The 26,805-nt window shown below is 40.0% G+C and overlaps 1 protein-coding gene across 3 annotated transcripts; it reads left to right on the top strand.

The window, feature by feature from the left end:
• The first annotated feature begins 226 nt into the window (after positions 1-226).
• FZD6 (frizzled class receptor 6) lies at positions 227-26,805 on the top strand. 3 transcript variants are annotated; one of them, XM_057408287.1, is made up of 7 exons: positions 598-724; positions 7,103-7,232; positions 16,520-16,716; positions 19,685-20,702; positions 23,715-23,863; positions 25,122-25,550; positions 25,857-26,805. In XM_057408287.1, the coding sequence occupies exons 3-7, from the start codon at positions 16,535-16,537 to the stop codon at positions 26,011-26,013; spliced, it is 1,935 nt and encodes a 644-aa protein (XP_057264270.1). In that variant the 5' UTR covers positions 598-724; positions 7,103-7,232; positions 16,520-16,534; the 3' UTR covers positions 26,014-26,805. The 3 variants fall into 3 exon arrangements, with proteins under 3 accessions (XP_057264269.1, XP_057264271.1, XP_057264270.1); XM_057408286.1 differs by lacking the exon at positions 7,103-7,232 and having other exon boundaries at positions 227-724; XM_057408288.1 differs by lacking the exons at positions 7,103-7,232; positions 16,520-16,716 and having other exon boundaries at positions 556-724.

The following is a 26,805-nucleotide window of genomic DNA, read 5'->3' as shown; positions in this document are numbered from 1 at the left end:
GGGGCTGGGAACCGAGCGCCGACAGCGGGGCGTTGGGAGCAGCGGTGGCTGCGGGGCCCGGGCGGGAGTGGCGGCCGAGCTCACCGCTCCCCGTGGGCGAGGCGGCGGGAGCGCGGGCAGCGCCGTGCTGCTGCCCCTGCAGGGTGTGTGAAGCCGGGGGGGCGCTGCGGGACCGGGGGGGGGCTGCGGGACCGGGGAGGGACCGGCGGGAGCTGCCCTCTCCTGCCGGCCTTTGCGGAGACCGCGTTCGGCCTTCGGACGGGTGGTCGCGGTCGGGTTGTTTCTGCTGTTAATGATTAGCCCTGTCTCTTCCTGCTTCTGCAGCTTGCAGGCTGGAGGAGGAGGGGGATTTAATAAAACCGCGGCCAGCCGAAATGGGGAGATGCCTAAAGCAGCAGTGAGGAGTCTGTCATCTGCCTAGTTTCCCATGTCTTTGTCTTGCGCTGGAACCAGCAGAGGAAGATGTGTATTTTTATCCTTGTGCCAAGCTGGTCCGTCTAACTCCTGAACAGAGCTATGCGCTGAAGTTGGAGGTCCTGACAAAATGGGAGTACTTGTGTTCTCTGTGACTTGCAGTTTACTTCTAACTCTGGTGAGAGGGCACAGTTTGTTCACATGTGAGCCAATTACTATTTCCAGATGTTCAGGAATGCCTTACAATATGACTTTTTTTCCAAACATCATGGGACACTATGATCAGGACACGGCTGCTTTCCAAATGGAGGTAAGTTCCCCTGTCCCTACTGTAGTATGTAAATATTACACTGTGAAACAACCTTTTTGTCATTGAGAAATGTTTTGTGATGCCTGTTGCACAGAATGCCAAGGCAGATAATGTTTAGTGACTAGGTGTTTCTTTAAAACGTTATGAGCTATAAGGCACCCCCACCCCACTTCGGGTCCAGTGTTGGAGTGGAATAGGTGTAGCACAGTAATGTGGCTATTCAGAGCTCTTTGGCAGAGCTGATTATGTATAGCACCTCACTGATACACAGGGCAGTTCTTGAAATTTTCTGGGGTCATGGCTTATATATTGTGGCCCATCTGAACTTGGGTAGTGCAAAAATAATGTTTATAAGTTGCTCTTTGTTCCTCTCTCGGTTTATATCTACTAAGGAGAGAGGTACTTAAACTTATTATTGGCCCATTCTCCATTGTGGCTTTGCCTTCTGTTGTCTTCTGACTCGATGCTGAAACTTCTGACTGAAAGTTGGAGGGTTTTTAAGCTGAAAGCAAACACTTTTCTTACTTGAACTGATTGTAACGTGGCTCCCTTGAGAATATGCCACCTTGTGGAAAAGCTTTGCTGATAGAAACAAAAGGGCCAGAGCCTCTCTGGGTGAGAGGCTTGTAAAACAAGTTTTAAACCTGTTTTAATAGTGGCTTTTCAGTGGTAAGAGGAGGGGGAACATATTAACACAGATCTTGAAAAGCTTATTATCTTGTCCTGTGCAGAGTGAAACAAGTGAGTTGAAAATTAAGAAGTTTCTGGTTAAAAAATAAATAAAATTAGAGATTGTATTGGAGGTGGCTACTGTTGTTAAAATCTTATTTGCATATTTTTTACTGAGCTTGGAGGAGGAGCTTGGTTCAGTTACCAAAGCATTCTTTTAGTGTTGCTTGGCATAGTCAGGATTCCCTGGTTGGCCTCTAGCTGCCAGCCTGGAACAGCACAGGATTTGGTCTCGCATTGTGTTTGCCAGCCTGGTGTAGGTGTATGGGAAATTCTGGTATCAAATGTCAAGACACCTGTACACAACCAACTGAATTCAGCTGCAGGTCTCAGATAAATTGTGGGCTTTAAAATTGGAAGGCAAGCTTATAAGCTTCCGTTGTAAACTCTGTGCAGTGCCTTATCAAGTCCTTGTTTGTCAGGAATGCTTTCTACAGCGTCTGCCACTTTCATCTCATCAGGTGTGCTGCTGGTTCTTACTTGGTGTGTCTTTGCAACTGTTGAGCCAGCTTTTGTTAGTATTTGTGCCTTCCAGTCATGCTGCTGTTACAGCAGATGCCACAGAGCCATTTTTATTAGATTGCTACAACTGACTTTTCTGAACTGTCAAGTAGCTTGTGCCTACTGCATGTCTTCTGGAAGGGGTTTGTGGTTTACCTGTTCTCATACAGCTACTTCATAAAATCTGAGTGGTAATGAGAAGTTTTGTTGCTTTCCCTTTTTTATCCCCCCATCCTGTCTCCCTTATAACCACCTCTGACCACTGCAGCAGTTGATCACTACTCAGCCAACTGACTGAGTGGCTGTGTGGAACAACAGTGTTTATTAGGTTTTGATTTCCTTACCCTGTATCATTTACTTCCTAGTCTCCTGTCATTGCCACTGTCTGGCCTCTAATTTGTTATACCTCACTACTCTAGTGTTGTGCAGACATTTCTAAACTACCTCATGTGTCTGTGTGCTGATCTGCCTGCCTCTATTTGTGATTCAGCAGTGCTGATTGACTGCTGGGTCAGACTGAATTTTTAAGACATCTGCTTTACTGATGAAAGAGTAAGGAAGTTGCTTTCCATTCTTATGTAGCTAGTGTTGAATCTGTTGCTAGTGGTTAGATTGGAGTTAATATGATAAGCTTTGGTGGTTCATTGCAGGACCCTTTTTTTCTGAGGGAGACCAGTATGTACCAGCATTCCTTATACGTTTTGACGTGTATTCTACATGGCATTTGGTAATGGTGCCGGTATAGTTTGTCCCTAGTTGATTGTAACAGGGAGCCGCCTTAGGATTGTCAAAAGGTCCCGCTTTTTTGCAGAGGGGGGATTTGGTGTGCCTTCAGGGGAGAAGGAACTATTGATTTCTGGAGTAGTGTTTAATTTCACCTTGCAGCCATAAAGAGGCAGTGGACTGGGGGGTGGAGGAGACTTCAGGTGTTATAAGAGCTTGAATTTTTCGGTAATTGGAGGTCCAAACCTTGTTCATAACAAAGAAAGAATTTTAATAGTATGTTGGTTAAAACTTCATTCTTTTGATCTTTGATAGGAATGCTTAAAGGCTTTGTTTTCTAATTCCATCTTGTTCTTCTGCCTCCCCTCCCCACAGCCTGTTTTCAAGACTGGGCATGGTTTTAGTATGTAAACACTGGGTTTTGAGATTAACACTTGTAATATTTTCCTCACTTTATGTTAGCTGACTTAGAGTAAGCTGCTTAATCATGCAATCACAGGGCATGTGGTGGAAATGCCTTCAAGAAATCCAGTACTTTGTGCAGAAAGAGCCTTAATGTTAGTCCTGTTTTCTGCTCCTGTCTCCTCTCAAAACTTCTTCCCGTTACTTACTTGGAGTGTTAACTCCCAGAAATAGCAAACCTTTGTTAAGGGCATAAATCTCACATGCCGGTGAAGTTCACTCTCCAAAACTGTTATAACTCTGTGTCCTGCTCTTAAGGCTCTACAGGTGTGTTCTGCTGTGGGTAGTCTTGTATATCCAGAAGAGCTGTGCTTTCCATCTGCTGGAGCATGAAGGCTTCTGTACAGTTGCTCTGCTGTCTGGAAAGGTGTTAAATTGGCATTTCTGGGGTGGTATCTTCATAGTAATCTTCCAGGAGAGGATGTATGTGGAGCCACTGTCTCACATAGTGGTTGTCCTCCAGGAATTCAGCTACCTGTGGTCTTGCATTTCTCCCTCATGTATCAACTCTTCATAATGATGTGCTGGAAACTGGAACACTGGACTGATTAAAACTGGAAAGAAAAAAAGATTAACTCAATCTTATGTTCTGGCTAGTGATGATAGCTGCACTGGGCTCTTACTCTCTGCAATAGAAAATTCGTAATTTCCAGATTTCTCCTTGCTCCCTCATTCTCCCCCTTTGTTTGTTTGTTTGTTTTGGTTTTTTTTGCAGCTGTCAACTTGGCAGATTGTGTTTAGGCTACTTGAGTTTTACTTTAGATTTGGATTAGTTTTGTTTACACAACAGATGGTAAAATCATGTGGCTTTGTGGTGTGAAGTTTTGTGTATGTTATCTGAACAGACGCATGACAATGGAATCTAATTGTTTGCAGATGCTCAATGTAGCTGTATCTTCAAGCAGTTTAACAGTAACACTGCTCATGTTACTACTAGCTCAGACAGGGAGGTTGAAGACCTGAGGTTTGTTGGGGCAGGAAAATAGATGGGCACAGCAGGATAGATGGTCTATTACAGCTATACTTAAATAGCTGTAACTCCCCCTCGTGGTCATCCGCGAAATCAAGTCACTTCTAATTCCAAAGTAGCTTCTACTTTTACCTATACTGGGCTAAGTTGTCAATATAAGGCATTATTCCGCAAGGCAGCGAATATTACTGTGTTGTAACTTTTTTTTTCGTATCTCTTGATCTGTTCTGCTCCGGTTCTGGAATGTGTTCACTGTAGACAAGCCCTTAAAACTTCCTGATGTGGGTAAGATCTGTGGGTCTGTAGAATTACAAAGGCAAAAGGCTTGCCAACGAGTTTTAAAGCAGACTATACAAACCACTGGAACACATCCCATGGAGAACAATAAAGTACCTCAGACTGGAAAAATGATTTGGTAGTGAGTTTTCCGTTCACTTCTGAGTTTGTGACTGTGTGCCAGAATACATGTGTGCATGTCTGTGGAGAGTTCAGTGCAACTGGCTGCAGCAGTGGGAGAAATTATAGGAGAACTAGGGTTGGTTTAAACTAACAAAACCAGTTTGAAGTGGATTAAGTACCACCCTCAAAAGTTTAATACTGAAGTCCTGTAAGTTAAAATTTGAAAGTAATCACTTAATTTGCTTTCACTAAATATAAATCTTCTATTAATTCAATATCGAAGTATGTCCAAAAACGGGAGAGCTGTGTCTGGCAAGCTAAATAAGTGTGTGTGTGTGTGTGTGTGTGTGTATGCGCACAGGGAGGAGGAAGCTGCCCACCTTCTGTAGGTTGAGAGTTTTGGGAAATAAGTACAGTTTTGTGTAGAAGGTTGTTACTGAGTTGCTCTGGAAAATAGTATAGGTGTGAATTTACTGAAACCTCTACAGCTTCAGTTAGAAAAAAAACCCACCAGTATTCTTTATCTGCCTCGAGTTAGGTTTTGTCCCTGCTGCTGCCTCAGAGCCTAAGACGCAAGAAAGGGTGCAGAGGTGTGGACGTTGACCCAATGGAGCGAGCAGGAAGGGTTCTTTAGTTCGTATTTTGCTTGTAACATTTTCTGCTGTTTCTTTACCATGTATCACTGGTACTAACAGCCAGGCAAGGCTTGTATAAGAAGAGGTAAAGGCTGCAGGCAGTACATATATGTTACTCAGTACAAACTAAGGTAACTTTTCTAGCTTACCAGAAGGAAGTGGTGATTACAAAAGATTTTAGTGCTGAAAGACCTACATTGAGGCTTGTTAATGAAAGTTTGCAAATGCCAAATTAATTTTTTTATATATGCTTCATATGGATCAAGGGGAATCCAAAGCAGTGCGACTGACTTCTGTGCTGGGTCTCTAGAAATAGTTGGACAAGAATAGTTCTGGTTTGAACATCACTATGTTGAATGTAGAAACGCTTGGCCAGAGGGTCAAAACAATATGAATTATACCCATCTGTGTCATTCTGTATGATACCATAAAAATTGGTGGTTTTATTTTTGCACTCTGGTGTTCCAAAGAAACACAAGTCAGTATTGGTTCTTACAGCGGTTCTTACAGCAACACATTTGTAAACCATCTTTGCTGACTCCTGTGTGTACACTAAATTACAGCCACTAAAAAAAGTGTTTGTTACCTGTAGTACTGAGGCGCTTCATGAAGTGTTACGAGCTTGTGCAGATTTGCTGAAACCAGGCAGGTGAATGTGTGTAATCCTATTACGTTGGCTTTAAGGGTATTGGTCATCTGCAAAGCCTAGCGCTGCTTTGTCTGAAAAGCATTTCTCATCTACTTGATAATGTGAATCATACTGCCTTGCTCCTTGTTCTGAAAGGATACTGCTTGGAATTCAGAGCGATCCAAAGTAATGCATGCTTGATGAAGAGTAATACACCCACTCACGGCATGAGATTGAGGAGTTTCACTCTGGACTAAATTTAAGCCAGTCCTGCTGTGCATGAGGTCCAGAGCTGGCCTGTGGAAGGTGAGGTCTTTCTCAACAGCAGACCTTTCTGGAAAGCTTTGTGGTATCTTGTGGCTCTCCTGCAGATTACTGTCCCTTCCACAGTGCCCTGTCTAGTGTTCCTATGTAGCTGCAAGCATTGGTAGTTTAAGTCTTATTGTACAGACCATGCCTTGGCTCCCCCCTCTTCTCTACACTTGTGTTGTTTGCTGAGCACAAGGCACCGTAAGTATGTGATGGGCTTAGTCTTGTAGCTGTAGCCTACTCCAGGAGAACACTTGTGAATGGAGTCATACAACCATCCCTAAAGCTGTTTATATAGAGAAGGAAAACATGGACAGAGCTACTTAGAACTGCTTTGCCTTCATTGATAGGAGGCAGTTAGGGCTTGGATACTGGGTCGACTTTTTGGAACACATCATCCTTGGAGTTGGAGAAAGCCAGCAGTGGGTACAAAGCTTTCAGTTGTAAAAAAGTGTGATTTCAAGATCATTTCCATGTTTTTAAGGAGTAGCTGTTGCCCTGTGGAACTTCCTGAACTTCACCTGGTCAGTAGCAAATCAGGTTAGGGAAGACAAATCTGCTGAGGGTGATGTGGTGGCCGTAATTTCAAAGGTCACACTTCACATTGTCTCCTCTTGAATAGTAGACAAGATGGCAAAATTGTATACCGTTGTGTACAGGTGGCCCACACTGTTTTCCCTCAGCTGTCCATGATTTATCAGATTGTTTGGGTTCATGCATGTCATTAGCCATTCACATGCAGTGCATTGGCCCATGGCAGCTCTGGCAACAGCAACTTGTTTGTCTTTCAGAAATTGCCACCCCTGTCATTGTCTAAAACCTCCTGATGCTTTACCAGTTGGGCAGCAGGGTGGGCCTAAAGCTGCTCTAGTCTTTTTCCGTGTCTTTGATGGATCTGTCAGTGATTACTTGCCCAGTGTTGTTTCTCTGTCTTCCTCAGTGCCACCTCAGCTGCATGGTGCTGCAGCATTACCTCAGGGTGAACCCCCAGCCTAGTTGTGTGTGCTTCCTTTTGCCTGCAGCACTCTAGGGATGAGATGCTGGGGGAAGGGGAGAAGGAAGAGGTGCCTTTGCATATGTGTTATATAAAGAGGAGGGTACATCCGTCCACCTCCTTATCAGAGGAATCTGTGAAAGAAAGGGAAACCAAATGTGAGTCCTTGACTGCCTGTGTGGCTAGAGTACAATAACATGTTTTGTGAGCTCCCTACAGCCCCCAGCTTCTCATGGATGAAGATTTCTGCAGTGTGATGGAGATGCTGGGGATGTACTTGCTTCTGTTTAGGCTGGCTCCTGTGAGGAATGGGCGAAAGCTCACACCAGATTGTCCCACTGAGTATGCTAAGTTACTGCTGTGCTACAGCAAGCAATGAACTGTTGGGAAACTGCCTCTTCTTTGATTCTTTGATTTTGCTAGCAAGATGAGGCAGAGTGTTTAAGGTGTCAAGGATTTGGGTGAAGATTTTGAAGAGGTGGAGGAGAGACTGTGGGAGGCAGTTCATGCAGAAAGAGGCTCCTGTAGTAACATCACTAGCTTTGAGAGAACCCTTCCTTATATTTGGGTATCTTGCATTTGGAGAAAGGAGAAAGAGGTGATCATAAAGTAATGGGGTAAAGGAATTAGCTTCCTTCTTTAACAGCTGCCTCATCCATCTTTTAGAATTAGGAATTTATGTATTTATTTATTTCTTTGTTTTTATCTAAAAGTGAGTTGCTTATTGCTTTCTTGCCTTTCAGGTTTGCTTGTGTCTCAGAATAAATAAAAATTAAGAGTAAATAAAAGTTAGTAAATAAAAGTAATTTGAGTACGTATGTCTACAGAGCAAAAATCTATAACTACTCAGGTTATAATTGTTTTAGACATTTTTGTCTTCATTAAAAATAACTGAACAAAAATGCCACAGAATAAAATATACCTGCAGAAGATAAAAAACATTTCCCACACTTAGGAATCCCCCTTCTTTTTTTTTTTTTTTTTCCTCAAGGAAGGATTTTATGTGTATCTTTTATACCTTAAGTACTTGTTTTCCTATCACAATAATGATCTACTCTGAATAATAATGATTATTAGTAATAATGTTATGTTTTCAAGCTACAGTCAAGGTGATAGCTAAAGAAATGAAGGCTGGTTTTCCATTTTGTGTACACACTGATCTTTCCAGAAGCAGTGATTTTACAGAAAATTACTCTGAATCAAAAGTTATGGCACATGGTGAATGCTAAGTATATAGGAGGTTGGCTACATGGTGAAAGTTTCCCAAACACATATGAAACAGAGGCTGCCATCCAATTTTCCTGTCCGGTTTTTTAGCCGTCTCTGGTTTGTGGCTCAGACTCTTGGGTTGTTTGTTTCTAGTGCTGTCTGACTTGTGTTGCTCTGTGTCCCTGTGTTACCAAGAATTCATTCAGCAGTCCAGATGTAATGATCCTGTCCTCTTTGTCAACAACTTGTGTGCATGATGGAAGAAACTTGTGCAGATTTTCTAGGGATTAAGCCAGTCTGTTTGAAGTTCAGGAAAGCATTTGATACTGCACTACATGAAAATTGCTAAAAATACTAATATTTGTAACTTTAACTAATCCGTTCACTTTGTTGTGATGTAGGAGATGTCAGCTGGGCATGCACAAGTCTGATGACTGAGTTGAAGCCCATGAAGCTGCAATTATCTACCTGACCACCTGCAGTTCTTATCTCTGTCTTCTGATTTCAGTTATTTCCAGTTGGTCATATCTTGAGACACTGTCACACTGCTTGGCTGACCATGAGGCAAGCTATGTTTCATTTTTACAAGATATGGGCAAGAAACCACTGGATGCAGTTACTTTAAATTGTGTTGGATTTGGGATGCTGAGGGTGGCAGGTTATTATTCCCCATTAGCATGGGAATTAACTTCATAACGCGGGAGATTTTCCAACTTCTGTACAATGTCTCTATCCCCACCTAACCAGTAGCATGGCTAGCCCAGGTCTGCGTGGAGTGGGAAGCTTGATGGAGGCAACAGTGTGGCTCCTTGCAGAGCTTCCTTGGGTCTGATAAAGTCAGCTTTGAGCAAAGGTGTTGTGCCATATAACTGTGTTCCTGGGTGGACTTGTGACAGGATCAGCAGCCATGTAGAAACAGCACCTGTATGGGCTAGTGCTGGTCTGTGCAGAGTTATTTCAGAAGGTTTTTTCAGCTGTTTCAGAAAGCCACAGAATTGGCTTTCTTGCCATCCCACTAACTGTCATGGTAAAGGGCGCTGAGAGCTCTGGTATTCATAGACTGGTAAAGGAGGTGTCTGAATGTGGATACCTGAGCATTCTGAGTAGTAGTCTGTTGTATAAACAGTGCCTCAGAGTTTGGTGTTAGTTTTAATTGAGCATTTTCTTCTGGCTGTGAGGTTATCTCTGCTTCCTGAATTCTGTGAATGTCATTCTTGGGTGCCTCTGGGTGTGGACATCAGGTAGGGAAACTGCTGTGAGGACTTTATGAAGTGCCTGGAAGTTACACATCAGAAATTTCTGTTCCAATAGCCAGTCCCCTTTGTGGATCTGGCTCTTGATTGCTTTACTTGCTGTTGCAGAAGATTACTTGGGAAGATTGATCCTGTTATGACTGAGATTCTCCTGATTTAATTTGTTCATGAAGTAGGCAAGGAAGAAAGCATGGTGCAGGGCTGCTACTCTGGGAACTTGGGTGGTGCTGTTATGTTGAAGTGAGTCCCTACACTTAAGAAGACAGGGAAACATGAATCTGGTCTGACTTTTGGAACCAGAGCAGTACCTAATTCTGCTGGAATTCCCTTCAAATGAGGATCTTTTTTATAGGTAGCAGTCAGTCTTTCAACAGCATTACTGGTTATCTTCTAGATTGTATTCTACACAAGAAGTTCAGTAATGAATCCATTTACTCCTGTAATACATGGCAAATACATGATTTTTTTGAGGTGGTTCTGTTACTACAGTCCAGATGTAATGAAGCTCTGTCCAGACATTGGGTGTTTGAGAGCCTGCAGTTAACTTGCATTTGTCTGTCTTTTTATGCTTTGTATAGTATACATAGAGATAACTTACATTTGTTTGTCTTTTTATGCTTTGTATAGTATATATAGAGATAAAACCATATATAGTTTAAAACTGTGTATAAATCAGTTTTGTAATGCTTGGGAAAACTCTCTCAGTTGCTTTGGCCTGTAAATTGCAGAGGTTGGAATATCTATAATTTAGGTTGAGCTATAATTTAGGTTAGAACCACAAAAGGCTGTGAATTTTGCTAATAAGCTATTTTTGGAAAGTATTGGGGTACTACTTTAGTTTACTTCAGAACAGCTTCTTAGTGAAGTGTAATATTCTTGGTTATATTGTTTCTAACCTTTGCTTTAGTTAAAAAAGATAAGAACATTGGTATTTTTATTTCACACTTCATTTAGAGTGAAAAAGTGGAACTAAGTTGTTTTACTACAGAAAGAATTTTTGTAGTTGTTAGTTAATGCAAAACAGCCTGGAACCCGTAGAGGTAAAAAGCAAAATATTTTACTGTTTTATCTTTCTGTGTATGTATCTGTATAATGGCAATGACAAGTTTAGTGCCTAGTTGTGGTGTTAGAGGAGTGTTTGCTTGTCAGTTTGTTTGGTTTTAAGGTGCATGAGTGCCTTGTTGCCTACTGACCTTTGAAAACCTTCCCCATGTGCCTTGTCCTTACCCTGACTGGATTTATGATTAATATTCTCATCAACTTTGAATAGCTAGTATGAAGGTTTAGACCTGAGTATGTATATTTATATATGTATATGTATCAAAGTCTATATTGTGTGTAGGGGTGAATGACGGCCAAGAGCTTGCAAATACACTGATGATTTTGTTGCAGATATATTGACCGTTCGTGTGATGGCTCATTCAGCTCACTGAGCACTTGCTCCACCTGGTATCTGACAGAATGCCTCACTAGTTTCACTTTAGGTGGGTGATGAAGTTTCTGGCCGATTGAGTCTGTGCTGCACAGGCATCAGTCCCTGATGCCACTGGCGTTTACAGCACAGCATTCTTTAAGATAATGGGCTTGTCCTAAAGGATGATGCTTCAGATGCTGACCAGTTGTCGGCTCCCACAGCTGTACAACCATGGGAGGAGCAGGCAACTGGGAACGGTTCAGTTATCAGCTGCTGCAAGTGAAGCTGTCCCCACGCTTTGTTTGGAGCCCTTTGAAAATCCAAATGCATGCACTGCTTTTGCTGTTTAGTCGAAGAACAAAGATGAAAGCTCATATCTTTGCAAACAGCTTCCGTTGCAGAACAATATCATTTGATCCACTTGCTTGTTTACTACATTTTTTAATTCTCTTTTTTTTCCATCAGCTCCTTGAACTCCAGATTGTCCTTGTGTAGGAAATTTAAACTATTGTGCCTTTTAAGCCAAGGTGATAACCTACTTTCTACTCTGACAAAAGGTTTTATTCTTATCTCTGTAAACACTAAACTGATTATGTTTAAAATATGTTTGACAAGCTTTTAAATCAATTGTGACTGCATTTGTCTTAATTGTGTTGTGAAAGCTACAGAAAGTAATGCTGGTTTGTTTAAAAGCAGCTTATTAAAATTTGAATGTGTGTTTTGAATGCTTTTACCTCTGTCAAATTAGGCTGCACTGATGATGCATATTAAATTTGCATATGTTCATACCTAAAATATTTTATTCTTATCAGTGAATTTTAGTCCTGAAAACTCTTTCGTTGTAGAGGAATTACCCATGATATTTTAGCTGAGTTTAGAAAACACAGATTATAACTGATACTCGCAGCTGGCAGCAGTAGTCAATTATTAAGCAAGCTCAGGTGGTGACACAGAGTATGTGGGACTCCAAATTAGTTCCTACCATCTTTGCTGGTAGTTTAAAGGATGCTTGACATTGTGCTAATGTTCATGAGCTACAGTCACATTTCTGTTTTGCAGCTCTGCTGTTAAATAACAACTTCTAACAGACATGTAGCAACAAGATGCTGACATCTAAACTGCCTCAGCCTCCTGCAAAATAGTTTCTAAATCCTTACATACCAACTTAAAAGTGTCTTTAACTTGCCTTTGAGCTAAATCTGTCACTGTAACTTCCAATAGGAAGACCCTGTTTTTTTTCTCAACCTTGCTTTGAATGTAATGGAACTTGAGCATTTCATCCTTCGTTTAATTCCATGTGTTAGGACATTTATTTATCATTATTTAATTGTGCATGAATTAGAAGTTGGAGATTCTTGGCAGCTGATTCACTGTGGCTAAGAGCAAATTGCCACCCTTGCTATCCCATCTAGTAATTGTGTGAAGGCATTAATCTCTCTGGGTATGATGCTAATCTCATTTCCATCCAGTCCAGAATAACTCTATTTAAACAGTAGTGTAGGATTAAATCAACCATGCCATATTTGTGTCACAGTTTTTAATTGAAACAGATTGTCATTATAAAAGTGGATAAAGATACTGTGAAGATTGTTAGTATCTCTCTGATTATGAAGAGCAATTGCTGCCTGTTCTTTTGAGACTGCTTATATACACCATAGTTGACAGCAGCCATATTTCCTAAATATCAGGTACGAAAGTGTATATGTAAAATACACTGATTTAGGTTTTGAGGTTGTACTTCAGTTCTGGAGTGACACTTACGGGACAGTAGTTGTGTGCAAGTCTGGTACTGTAAATTTATTAATCATTAATTGTTAATAAATACAGTGCTATTCAAGGAGGGGGTTATTATTGTATTAGTTACTGTCACTCAGAAAAGAGTCTTTGTCACTGCGAAAATGTGTGGTCAGTGTTCAACTGTAGTCAAGGCAGATAGAAGGCAAAGTATATTAGGAAAGGAATAGAAATAAAAATTTAAAACCTTATTATGCTAAGGTTTATCAGGATGGCAAAATGACATGGAAAAAGTAAAGAGTAATCTGTTAGCCGTTTGTCAAAAGACAAATGAGGTTGCAAAACCAGGAGTTAACAATAATGTGCTCCTTTCTCAGCAGTGCCTGATTATGCAGTCTAACTTACTGCTGTAGTATTTGCAAAGGGTATAAGTGTAAATGATTGAAAAAGAGATTAGATATGTTCTAGGCAGAAAGGAAGTTTGTCGGTGTCTTTTCAACACAGTGGTGGTATAACCTGCAGCTGATTTCCTAAACCACTGGTTGCAGGGAACTGGAAGGGATGTCAGCTTGTTTTGCTATGTCCCACTTCTCACCAGCTGGGGTGAGAATGGGGTGACCAGCTAAATGCAGTCTGAGTTTGGTCTGACTCAGAAAGTCTGCTTGTGTCTTCAGAACATGAAACTTCCTGCTTCTTATGTTTATACTTTCATGTGTCAGAAGCTAAATATTGTTAGCAAGCTGAAAGAAATACTGTAAGAACAAGTACTCTTGGCAGCCAGGTCCTTGGATCTCTACTCTGATTACATTACAGGCTGAGCATAGGTTTCTTCCTAAAATATCACATTTTTGTATTTAGCTGTTCACACAGTTTTGCATTTAAATAAAATAGATTGTTAAACAACAGTGTTTAGCCAGTGACAACATGCCATAGTTAGAATGGTAAAGGGTGGGTTTATGTCTTTCTCCACCAGATATCACTTTTGTTATACTTATTTGCTGTATCAAGGGGGTGAGCCTACAATATGTAACCTTAATAGCTATGTTGGAAAACTCAATTTAAGAAATTGTTGCTTATCAAAATACTTTTTTTTTTTTTTTTAAATTCTTACTTTGTTGAGCAAATGTTGCTGTTTTACCTGTGGCTGCAGAAGTTCTTGGCTGGCACCCCAAAACTTGCTCTGGAAAATTATTTTCTATCAACTGAGATAAACTTTGTGGGACACAGAAAGGAAAAAAGTAAAAAAAAATCAAGACAATTTCTATAAGACTGAATTTCAAAAGTGAACTCAGTTTCTACAGGAGCTGTATGTGATCACCGAGGCTGTTAGCTTCATTTTATCCTAAGTGCCAGGAAGAACAGACCTAACATAAACTAACCATTGGAACAAATAACATTTAATTGAAAAGAACACAAGCATCATAATTATGCAGAGGTCATTTCATTCATCTGGAGTTAACTCTTCACTGTTATTTTCATCTTAACCATGCAGTGTTTAGGAATTAATCTGACTGATGGAACTGGAGCATATGTTATACCAGAGTTATACTACTCTCCTTGTCATAAAATATTTCAAGTCTTGGTTCCTGCAAAAGCAGCTCCAGAGCAGACATCCAGAGAGACAGGATCAGACCTCTGTGCGCCTGCTGTGATGCATCTGCAGATGCAGCCAGAGTGCTCTGCAGGATAGTGCCAACATTTTTTTGTTTTTTTTTTCATAAAGCATTTTGAAGTTATTCTTGCTCTGCCTTATCTTCTCCTTTCACCCCTCCGTACACATTCCTGTGCTTACTGCAAAAGTCCCCTGAGGATTTGTAGGTATTCCATTTTGGAGGGGGAAATTTATTTATCAATGTCTTTTATTTTAAAATACGTGCTTGGCATGCAGTAAAACTTGATCTTTGGCTGTAGGGGTGTGTGCATATGTGTGTGTGTGTGTGTGTGTATATGTATATACTTGGGTTTCTTAAAAGCTGGCAAAAGTAAGAATGCTATTCAGGACTCAGAAGTTAGTCCTTCCCTTACCAGTCCTTTGTTGAATATTTGATTTATGTAGCTGTTAATGGCAAAGAAGTAAATAAAAATCTTCCTAAATAAAAATCTTAGTAAAAACTTTGCCTACTTTGAAAACTTCACACACTGTCCCTGTTTATCGGAACATTTAAAAGTGTGTTAAATACTATTCCAGTTTTCCTGATGCATGAAATTGACTATTTAGGTATGATATGGAGATTCCTGTTTCCTGAAATACCAGAAGCAGTTCTTCAAAACATGTACTTTGTAGAATCTTGGAATGCCAGGTTGGAAGGGACCTCAAGGATCATCTGGTCCAGCCTTGCTTGGCAAAGCATGCCTTAGACTAGATGTCCCAACGCCCTCTGTGGCTGAACCTTAAAAGTGTTCAATGTTGGGGAATTCACCACTTCCCTGGGGAGATTATTCCAATGGTTGATTGTTCTCTGAAACTTAAAAAAAAAATTAAAAATAACTTCAAAGGCTGATGTGACCCTGCAGGTGGCTTTCACCTCAGCTGTGGGTTGGTTCCCTTGGGGAACGAGCTTGTTTTACTTTCATGAGCTGGCTCAGGAACGTGTGTCTGGTGTGGCAGACAGGACAGTGAACAGCAGCCTGCAATGGATCTGAAGGCTGGGGCTTATTCAAGAACCAGTGGGGCTGGATCCCTTCAGCACACATCCCTGCAGCTGCTCTGTGTTCCCTCCCTTTCCCTGGGCAGTCTCCGCACCTTGGTGAGTGGAGAAGCAAGCCTTTTCTGCGCATCCCCCTAGCCTGCCACCCCAGAGCTTTTACATGGGCCAAATGGCAGTGCACCATATATGTGCTGTCTGTCCTGGCAGTGCCTGGCACCTCCTGGCCCTAGCTGATCTGTTGGTCCATGTGCCCTCCAGCAGATCACCAACACATGGTTGGCGCCTTCAGTTTGATTTCTGCTTGTGCTCGCTGACACAAGGGCTTGCTTACACAGCCCCCCAGCATTCCTGCTTCCTTCTGCTGGCCCTGCTGCTTTGGACATACAGCCCACTTAGAAGCACAGGAGCATGCCTGGCCATGCTGTTAGCATGTCATCACTTGCTTCCTTCAATGAGCTGCCCTTACAGCAGTTCAGCACTTGCAAAAATGTCTGACAGCTTCTGGTTTGTCTGATACACAGTAATATTTCAGCTAAAATAGGTTTCCCTAATAACAAAGTTGGTAAAATGTAGAGTTAAGGGGGGAGGGAGGAGGAGGAAGGGGCAAGTTGCATTAAATATCATTTTGTGAATTCTCTAGTCAGAACATTCATCAGTCATGTCAAATTTTGAAATGCAGTGTTTCAGAAGTGAAGAATAATGATATTTAGACCTTACTAATCAAAGAAACCCAAACCTCTCTGGCATGAGAGAAGACGATGAGTGCAACACACCACTTAGACTGAAAATGTAATCTAACAGGGACTACAGGGACAGGAGCACTTTTAAAAAATCTCATTTAGAAGCTGACTGGTGAATGTAGGAACTTAGTGTTTCCCTCTGTTTCTAAACAATCTTAGCCTTTCACAATATCATTAAAGTTTCTAATATTGTCAAATGGTAAAAAATCAGGTTTGAGTAGTTAGAGATTGGCCAAGATCCCAGGGCAAGGCTAGAAGTGTTAACAGAGCTTCTCACTGCTCAGGTCACTGGGTTTTACTCTTTCACAACTGCTGAACAAGCACTATATTCTGTTGTCTTTTCAAACCTACAGGGGAACAAATGTGATCCTTAGTGATGAAAGTTAGTTTTGACTACTTGAATTATCTTTTTAAAATTACTAACCAAAGCCTTTTTCTTCCCTGTAGCCTTTTTTTCCACTTATGAATCTTCACTGTTCACCAGACTTCCACACATTTCTGTGCAAAGCCTTTGTCCCTGCCTGCCTAGAGCAAGTTCATGTGATTCACCCTTGTCGAAGCCTCTGTGAGAAAGTATATTCTGATTGTAAGCAGTTGATGGACACTTTTGGAATCACATGGCCTGAAGAGCTGGAATGTGCCAGGTAGGGTATTTTTCACATTGACAGGGGGTGGGGGCGATGTTTTCAATTGACCTAGGCTAAGTTGAAAATCTCAGGTAGAATGTTAAATATCACCACCTTGCTGTAGCTTCCTTGTCTTTGGTGACCCTGCAGTGCTTATGCATAGGGCTATTTCCTAATTAAAACCTGTTTTATTCAAATGATCACCTGCATTTCCTGCTTGTGACTTTCTTACAACAAATTTCTGCAGTACTTTTCAGTATTCAGATCCCTGCAAAAAGAAGTTTTTTAGTATAGTTTTCATAAAATTTGTTATAATAAATGTTACAGAATATATTTTGCTTTGGTTTCTGATCTCTGAACTAAGGGTGATCACACTTACTTCATGGGGATTTTATAAATAACTGCTCATAAAATAATTAAATAGAAAATATTCTGTAGTTGAATGGACACAGCGTTAAGTCATAGAAGTTTTATCTTACTCCTAACTGCTTAAATGTGCAAATTCAGTCTTGTGTTGCTTTTCCTGTACTGCCTGCCAAAAGTCCCTTTTTTAAAAATTCCACTTTTCTCAGAGATGTTCACATATATCTTCCAGAGAGAAGACAGTTAATACTACATTTGGGGAAAAGGTATATATTAAATGGAAACCACTGAATACGTTCCCTTGTAATCTTTTGGGATTCTGACATTCAACTGCAGATAAATTATTAAGGCCAAATGGTGGTAGTGGTTGGGTTGTTTTTTAACACACATCAGGTCAAGAACTACAGGAAAGGAGCAAAAAGTGGAAATTCAAATCATTTTTCTAACCCCTGTGCAGTTGCTAATCTGTGATAGGGCTGAGAGAGAGCTGGATCAGTAATTCTGTGCCATGATCTCTGGTAGAAATCTGTATTGGGGTAGAAATCTGTACCAGAGTGAGTATGATAGATGGCATTAATGCCATTTTCCTTAGTTCTGCAGGAAGATTGTGGGATTTTAAAACAAGGAGACATCAGCTTTTCCCATCTAGCGTGAGCTTTTATGCAACAGTAGTGCTACTCAGCGCAGCAAATGTCTTCAAGAATTGTTTTGAAAAATTAGGAAAATTACAATTGAAGACAGTTACTCAATGTATCTTTCAAATGACATTTAAAATTAAAATACATTTTGCAGTAATTACTGCAGCTTTAGATTATTCTATTATTGCTACCATTTACTGACAATGAACCTGCTCTGTTCGTATGTGAAATGTCTCCCCAGGCACCTTGACCTGGGTTCAGCAGCAGCAGTCATTTTTCTCAGTCTTAGTAGCTGGTACAGTGCTGTGTTTTTGACTTTCAACATGGGAACAGTGCTGATAACACCGATGTTTTTAGTTGTTGCTCAGTAATGTTTACTCTGACCAAGGACTTTCTGAGTCTCATGCTCTGCCAGGGAGGAGGGGAAGTCGAGAGGAAGCAGAGGCAGGACGCCTGACCCAAACTAGCCAAAGGGGTATTCCATACCACAGCACGTCATGCCTGGTATATAAACTGGGGTCAGTTATCTGGAAGGGCTAGATCACTGTTTGGGTCAGGCTGGGTATCTGTCAGTGGGTGGTGAGCGGTTGTATTCTCTTCCCTTGTTATTTCCCTTATCATTATTATTATTGGTGGCAGCAGCAGTGGTTTGTGTTATATCTTAGTTACTAAACTGTTCTTGTCTCAACCTGTGGGAGTTACATTCTTTTGATTCTCCTCCCCATCCCTCTGGGAGTGGGGGGAGGAAGTGGAGGTTGGGGAGTGAACTATTGTCTGCATGGTTCTGAGTTACCGGCTGGGCTTAAACCACAACACACCTACAAGAAATCCAGGTGATGCAGGATGTTCTTACCACAGCAGAGATCCTGCTGCTGGAGCCCGTTGAAGAGGAGCTTGTGAGAGGATGGTCAGTAACTGGAATCCTCAGATTCCTACTTCTGTATTCTTACAGACATACATAATGCCTAGGAAGACATGGGTGAATAAAGCTTGCACCGTTTCCATGCATAATGGTCCAGCCCTTGGTTAATGAAAGAATCTGCTACAGAATCAGTTCTCTTAATGATTAGTCTGGATTTATTTAGACAGCACAATAACGCAGGGGAAACAAAGAACTGAAGGGGTGTTTAGCTTAAGCCAAGCTTGCAAACTAATATTGAAGGACTCCTATAATAGCATTTCACAAAAAATGTTTTGAGATAACAGAAATTTACTTTAAAAGTTAAAATGCAAAACTTGTTCTTTTTAAATATATGCTTAAACTTGGAAAGCATATAAATATAAACCCAGTTTTGAGTAAATGCCTACCTGTTTGAGTTATAACTACATAAGCTAGTTTGAAGATATGTTCAACACTGCTAGTACTGTATTAACCATATAAAAGGTCACATATTGTGTTCAATCAAACCCTTGAGCAGTTGAGTCTTGAGCAATTTTTAGATGAACACTATTGCTAAAATAGTGATAATTTTTTACAGTGCTTATCTATTCTGCTTTTGTCTTTTTCAGTTAGGTAGTTTTATTGTTGTCAACAATGAAATATTACTAAAACACAAAAATTATAATCATATACTGCATACTGTCAGCCTTCTTTCTTTATTCCTTGACTGAGGCTTGCATTTTGACAACATCAGTCTCCAGAACTCTATTGTTATCCAGAGTTAAAAAAACCCTGCTGGGAATTTTTTAATATACATATATGAAAGTTTAGTAGAATTTAAGACTCTAAAAGAACAATTGAAATTAGAGTAGTTTCATAAGCAATAAAACAACAGTTGAATAGCTGTGCTTGAATAGTCTTCTAAACTGAAAATATTTTAAGTCTGTTTTTTAAATACCACTTGAGTTTTTAATGTAATGCACATTTTGCATTATCTACAAAATTTAAAGGTGCTTAGAATCAGATTTTTTTCATATTTCTAAGAAATAATTGCAGTTAAGAATGAAGAGTATTAAGATATTTCCTCTTCTGTTTGTTTATGTAGACTAGTCAATTGTGATGAAACTGTTCCTGCCACTGCTGCTGTAACCACAAACATGCATGGAACCCAGAAGACCCCAGGCCAGACCCGAAGGGATTATGGATTCTGGTGTCCACGACACCTACACACTACCAATGGACAAGGCTACAAGTTTCTAGGAATTGATCAGTGCGCACCCCCATGTCCCAATATGTACTTCAAAAACTATGAATTGGATGTTGCAAAAAGCTTCATTGGAATAGTTTCAATCTTTTGTCTTTGTGCTACGCTTTTCACTTTCCTGACTTTCCTGATTGATGTTAAAAGGTTTAGGTACCCAGAGAGGCCGATCATATATTACTCTGTCTGTTACAGCATAGTCTCTCTAATGTACTTTATTGGATTTTTACTTGGGAACAAAACTGCCTGTAATGAGGCAGATGATAAGTTAGAAATCGGTGAAACAGTTGTTCTTGGCTCCCAAAACAAAGCCTGTACTGTCCTTTTCATGGTTTTGTATTTTTTCACTATGGCAGGAACTATATGGTGGGTGATTCTTACAATCACTTGGTTCCTTGCAGCAGGAAGAAAATGGAGCTGTGAAGCTATTGCGCAAAAGGCCATGTGGTTCCATGCGGTTGCATGGGGAATACCTGGTTTTCTAACCATTATGCTCCTTGCAATGAACAAAGTTGAAGGGGACAATATCAGTGGAGTTTGTTTTGTGGGTCTCTACGATCTGGATGCCTCTTTGTACTTTGTGCTTTTGCCGTTGTGCCTTTGTGTCTTTTTCGGTCTCTCTCTTCTTTTAGCTGGTATTATTTCTTTAAATCATGTGCGGCAAGTCATTCAGCATGATGGCAGAAACCAGGAGAAGCTAAAGAAATTTATGATCCGAATTGGAGTTTTTAGTGGTTTATACTTGGTGCCACTTGTAGCACTTCTTGGATGTTATGTCTATGAACTGGTGAACCGGAAGATCTGGGAAACGACTTGGGTGTTTGACCACTGTGACCAGTACCATATTCCTTGTCCTTATCAGGCAAGTAGCAGTTTCCTTTATAAATTATAATGAAAAGTTAATTAACAAAGCCCATTATACATTACTATATCTGCTGTGCAATTAGTAAATCAGTTCAAGAACGTGCGGTGATTAGTTGATTTTTAAGTGAAAATTGGTGGTGTGAAACTTCTGCTTTAAAAGTTTTTGTTAATCAAATTGATAGCACAGGGCAGTTAACTCCAACTTAATCTAAAGGGAATATATGATCTTTAAGGCATTTGAATTTATAGAATCATAGAATAGTTAGGGTTGGAAAGGACCTTAAGATCATCTAGTTCCAACCCCCCTGCCATGGGCAGGGACACCTCACGCTAAAACATGTCACCTAAGACTTTATCCAACCTGGCCTTGAACACTGCCAGGAATGGAGCATTCACAACTTCCCTGGGCCACCCATTCCAGTGCCTCACCACCCTTACAATAAGGAACTTCTTCCTTATATCCAATCTAAACTTCCCCTGTTGAAGTTTTAACCCATTACCCCTTGTCCTTTCACTACAGTCCCTAGTGAAGAGTCTCTTCCCACCACACTTATAGCCCCCCTTCAGATACTGGAAGGCTGCTATGAGGTCTCCACGCAGCCTTCTCTTCTCCATGCTCAACAGCCCCAACTTTCTCAGCCTGTCTTCATACGGGAGGTGCTCCAGTGCCCTGATCATCCTCATGGCCCTTCTCTGGAGTTGTTCCAACAGTTCCATGTCCTTTTTATGTTGAGGACACCAGAACTGCACACAATACTCCAGGTGAGGTCTCACGAGAGCAGAGTAGAGGGGCAGGATCACCTCCTTCGACCTGCTGGTCACGCTCCTTTTGATGCAGCCCAGGATACGGTTGGCTTTCTAGGCTGTGAGCGCACACTGAAGCCAGCTCATGTTCATTTTCTCATCGACCAAAACCCCCAAGTCCTTCTCCACAGGGCTGCTCTGAATCTCTTCTCTGCCCAACCTGTAGCTGTGCCTGGGATTGCTCCGACCCAGGTGCAGGACCTTGCACTTGTCATGGTTAAACTTCATGAGGTTGCCATCTGCCCACCTCACAAGCGTGTCAAGGTCCCTCTGGATGGCATTCCTTCCCTCTAGCGTATCAACCGAACCACACAGCTTGGTGTCATCGGCAAACTTGCTGAGGGTGCACTCAATCCCACTGTCCATGTCACTGACAAAGATGTTGAACAAGACCAGTCCCAACAAAGTTCATGCTGGGAGGAGGGTCATTCTTCATAGTATGTGTACCTAAAAGTAGTTGCTCGTTATTTGGGTACCTAGCTCAGTATCAAAGCACTTAAGGTGAATTTTCATCAATTTCAGTTGAAGCTGAAATGATGATTCTTGAAGATTGAGAAAATCTAACTGGGATTTTGTTGCTTATAACCATAGATTTTAAATCACTCTTGTCCTTTTTTTTTTTTTGTCTTTGAAATGTAGAAGTGTAAACCACTTGAAATTACTAAAGCAAATTTCCAGTATATTTTTCCCATGATAGCTGTCATTTGCAGGCTGATTTTCAGTATATGAAGAAATCTTAAAAAACAACCAACCAAACAAAGAGCAAACAAAAAAAGAAAAACAACCCAACAGCACTTTAAAGTGCAGAAGTGTTTGTATTTAACATTTGACTCTTAAAACACCAACTTCCTTGGAAAGGCTTTTAAAGTAAATCTGCCCATGTTCAGTACTCTCTATGGATTAAATCTCTTGTAAGTACATAAAACTCCCTGCAATTGCAAGTAATTTGTGGTTTCTTTCCATTAAGAACAAATATAAAAGATGACACCATCATTAGGAGAAATGCAAGTGTCTCATGTCATCTTTCATTGCTTTGCACTTACCATCTGTGTTTTTACTGCAATAAACTATCATTAAAAAGCTGAATATAAGCACAGGTATTATGGAATGATAAGGCTTGATCCTTCTACATTCTTAAGCATCCTCTGTATCCTATGTACTGAAGTTAGTATAAACTGAGAGTAGCAAAGCTTACAGACTTCTTTATTGCTTTGATTCCATTACTGTTCTTAACAAGTGCACTTTGTCTTCATTGGGCTCTGTATAAACCTAAACGGTTCAAAATTACAAAATATACAAGATAAAAACAAGGCTTTGATGCTTTAAAAAAGAAGCACGTTTTGTTTCTTAGTGCTTACCTACTTATAACAGCTTGGCATAATAACAGAGAGCATGTATTCTCAGCCTCTAATTAACCTATTGAAAAGAGTAAATAGCAACAGGGAATGTTACACAGATAGACTTAATGGGATCTGTCCCTGTAATAAACAGCACATGCTAACTGTGGAATAGATTAAAGTGGCATGCTCAGCCTTGGTTTACCTGAGCAAGCTTGAAGACTTTCATTATATTGGCCTGATCAAAACCAAATAAAACCAAACTTCAGCTTAAGTAGCTAATGTTACCTGGCTAACAGAAATAGTGACTTTCATAGATGGGACAGGCAGATAGGTTAGGTAATGTAAATTAAATTTGCAGCATGGGAGCAGAAGATAATAATCTCTGAGTTAAATATCTCTGCTCCTATGATCCAGTTCTGCAAATAAGTGGATTAATTTTGAAATAAACAAAAAACTACTCTTTATTTCCCTGCGGTTCCTTGAATATGCTGTGTAATCTGATTAGCTCCCAACTCATCCACGTACTGTTTCTTTTAAGTTGAAGGGAGAAATCTTACACATACAAGCTATCTCTGAAGAACATGGTTACTAATACTGTTACCCTCCAAATTATCTTTCCTTTCAAGTTAAAAAAAAATAAATTCCTTCTGACTAATCTTCTCTGTGTGTATTCAGCTGCAGACATTAACCAGGTCTGACTTGACTGTACATGTCTAACATTTGTCCTCAGTACAAGCCTCAACAAAGACCAGCAGCCATAAGGAGAAGGTCTCTTTTACATCATTTATTTTGTTTTCTGTGCGTAAAAAAGTAAATCAACAAGTGTATTTTCTTCTTTGCATTTATTCAACTTTGTTATCTTCTAGGCAAAGGCACTAGCAAGACCAGAAATATTTTTGTTTCTGATGAAATATTTGCTGACATTGATTGTTGGCATATCTCCAGTCTTCTGGGTGGGAAGTAAAAAGACCTGTTCTGAATGGGCCAATTTCTTCAACAGAAACCGCAAAAGAGAGTAAGAACCGTTTTTTTTATTCCTGTTTTTTTAAGTATATACCTTAAAATAAGGTGGAATTTTGGCATATCTCTTTAAATATAGCTCAGGCAATCAAAATGTTCTCCTTCGACCCTTTCTAAATGCTGCATATGGGCATCAGCAAAATTCCATTAGAGTTTTTGGAAGTTTTACATATGCAGTGACTTTTCAACATTTTCAGAAAATAGAAAATATTTTCCTCTGCTGATTTGCTCTCTTTCGTAAAGCAGAAGACATATTGTTGTTCAGCATTGACTACTGCATCTCTGATTTCCACTCACATGGGGGAAGATAATTTCAGCTGTCAATTTAGATCCTTTCACATGTTCTGGATGCTTCAGTAGCACAGTGCTTAGCTGTGTTTACTGTCATAATAACATCCTCTGCTTTTCTCCTCTGCCAGGCTTGTCTTATTTTAAAATTCATTTTCATTGAACCCTCCTTAGTATCACTTTTATTATATTAGTCTATTGTTCCTTATTATTTTTCTGAAACAGAATAATTCAGTTTTATTACTTAATTTATTTAATTTCGATCTGTGGATTTAAACAGATTATAAATGTCATGCCCATTTCTAGTAGTTGTCATTTTTTCCATTCCTTTTTATTTCTTGATGATTTCTTTTAAAGTATCTGTATTACTCATAAATTATGCTGTGGGTTAAGATCTTTCTCTTTGGATTTCCCAAGGCAGCAGTCCTTAAACTCCTTTTATTTTACATCTGCATTCCTTGATGGTGAGCTTATAGCTTCCTTTCCTTCTCCCCTCTTTTTCCATTTCCTGTATAATTTTTCGTGTGTTTCAGATGTTAACTGCTTTAAGCTATAAGAATTTAAAAATACCAAAGTCAGTTTTATAATGCTTACCTTTTTTTCACTTAAACAAGGTTTACTTTACATAAAGTTAATTTCGTAATACAGCTGCTTATGAGCTAATCCTGCTTTCCTGTCTGAGATGATTAATCAACTGAAGCCATTGGACCTGCTTACAGAAGTAAGAAATGTACAAATCTGCTTTATTTAATTGTTCCACAGACATCATAACTTTGGAGCCATTATGATCAGGGCTTTTTTCCCCTCTTTTTTTCACATATTTTTTTTTTATCTCATGTTTATTAGCATCCAGCTCAGACTGCATCACTGATTGCTATTCTTTCATGGGTTTGTGTACAAAGCTGTATTACACTCTGTATAGGATTATCCCCTTCATCCAGTTACACACTTGTATTTTCTTTCAGTCCGATCAGTGAAAGTCGAAGAGTGCTGCAAGAATCATGTGAATTTTTCTTGAGGCATAACTCCAAAGTTAAGCATAAAAAGAAGCACTACAAATCAACCTCACACAGACTGAAAGTCATTTCGAAGTCAATGGGGACCAGCACCGGTGGGACAACAAATCATGGAACGTCTGCAGTAGCAATCACTAATCATGATTACTTAAGCCAGGAAACCGTTGCAGAAATTAAAACCTCTCCAGAGACATCTGAGAAAGAGGTAGAGGCGGATGGAACATCAGTCCAAAGAGTCGACGAAGGTGAAAACAGTGGAGATCAAATGTTATCTGGTTCTAAACTGACCGTGGATCAGGTGGAAAAAAGAAATAAAGCAGATAGCACATGTCACCTGAGTAGCTTGGGTGAGAGTATGAAGAGAGCAGCTGAAGGAAGGTACGTCTCCTGAACTCAGTCTTTTGCATGTTTATGTGTATGACCATTAATTCTTTTTTCTGGTAAGTTTTCTATTTCTTCTCTCTGAAGAATCAGTATATTCTCAGTAATCATTCTGAGAGATGGTAAGTCTGAAAAAGAGCAGTGGTGACCCTGAGCTTGGCAAAATGTACAGAACTGTACTGCATTCTCTTGAAAATAATATAGCTTAAATACATTTCTAGTAATGAAATCATAATATTTTTTCCAATGTAATGCACTGTGCTTAAAATTGAGTCCCTGTATTTTCTTTTCCATTACTTCTAGAATAACTCCTAGGAGTGATTTTGTTGAATCTCCTCCATTACAAAGCAGCTGTTCCCAAATACCTGATGTCTCACAGTCAGCTTCCCTACCGCTACTTGTCTACTCGGCTTCAGATACCAGAAGAGACTTGGATTCAGGAAACAGTTCAAACCTTTGAAAGATTGAAATTTTATATGAACATTTGCAGTGTATAAAACTGATAGGGATTCTGTGTTACACTGGAAATACTGGCTATTCTGTGCCTTATTAAAAAACACAAGTATCTTGCTTTGCACTTGAAAGATGTAGGTTTTGTTGTGGGGACAGTTAGCAATAATGTACTGTATTTAATCCTGTCCAGGAACAGTGGAAACTAAAGTCCTGTAGGATATGGCTGGATTGACTAGCAGTAATTTAACAAGAAGAGGAGAGAAACAAATATTCCCAATAGAAAAAACACTTTGTAATGAATTGTATTAAAATAATGCTTAGAAAGCACTGTTACTTTTCAAGTCATGAAAGTTCCATTTTCATCTCTGTTATTTTCCAAAACGTGGAGGTTTTTTTTCCTCTTCTTTTTTACTGTGTCTTTAACAGCAGTATCACTTTACATAAGGGAAACACAAATTTATAAATAGTCCCTAAATTATGTGTCATGGTGTATCGATTATAGCACTGTTTTATGGTAGCTTGTACACTGAATATGAAAAGGAATCTGAAATTATAGTGACTTATTTTGTACATAAAAATGAATTTTGTAAATAACTGACTGCATAAGGTCAACATTTATAACTGGTGTTTTGTATGTATTGTACAAACTTAGTAAGGTTAACATGCTTCCCCCAGGTTGTCACTAAAGTCAGCAGTCCTGTGGTGATCAGGCCATGTTCCTTGTTTCTGCGTAAAGCAGATTGTACTGTATGTGTAACATGTGACATACACTGTGCATTGGGGCAGGGCTGGTTGGACA

Source organism: Pezoporus wallicus, unplaced genomic scaffold (genome assembly GCF_028554395.1).
Source record: "Pezoporus wallicus isolate ANWC-B61680 ecotype Strahan unplaced genomic scaffold, APGP_CSIRO_Pwel_v1 contig_3815, whole genome shotgun sequence".
In the NCBI taxonomy this organism is placed as follows: domain Eukaryota; kingdom Metazoa; phylum Chordata; class Aves; order Psittaciformes; family Psittacidae; genus Pezoporus; species Pezoporus wallicus.
The sequence above is the reverse complement of the archived record's forward strand: the minus strand, read 5'-3'. Positions and strand labels throughout refer to the sequence as shown.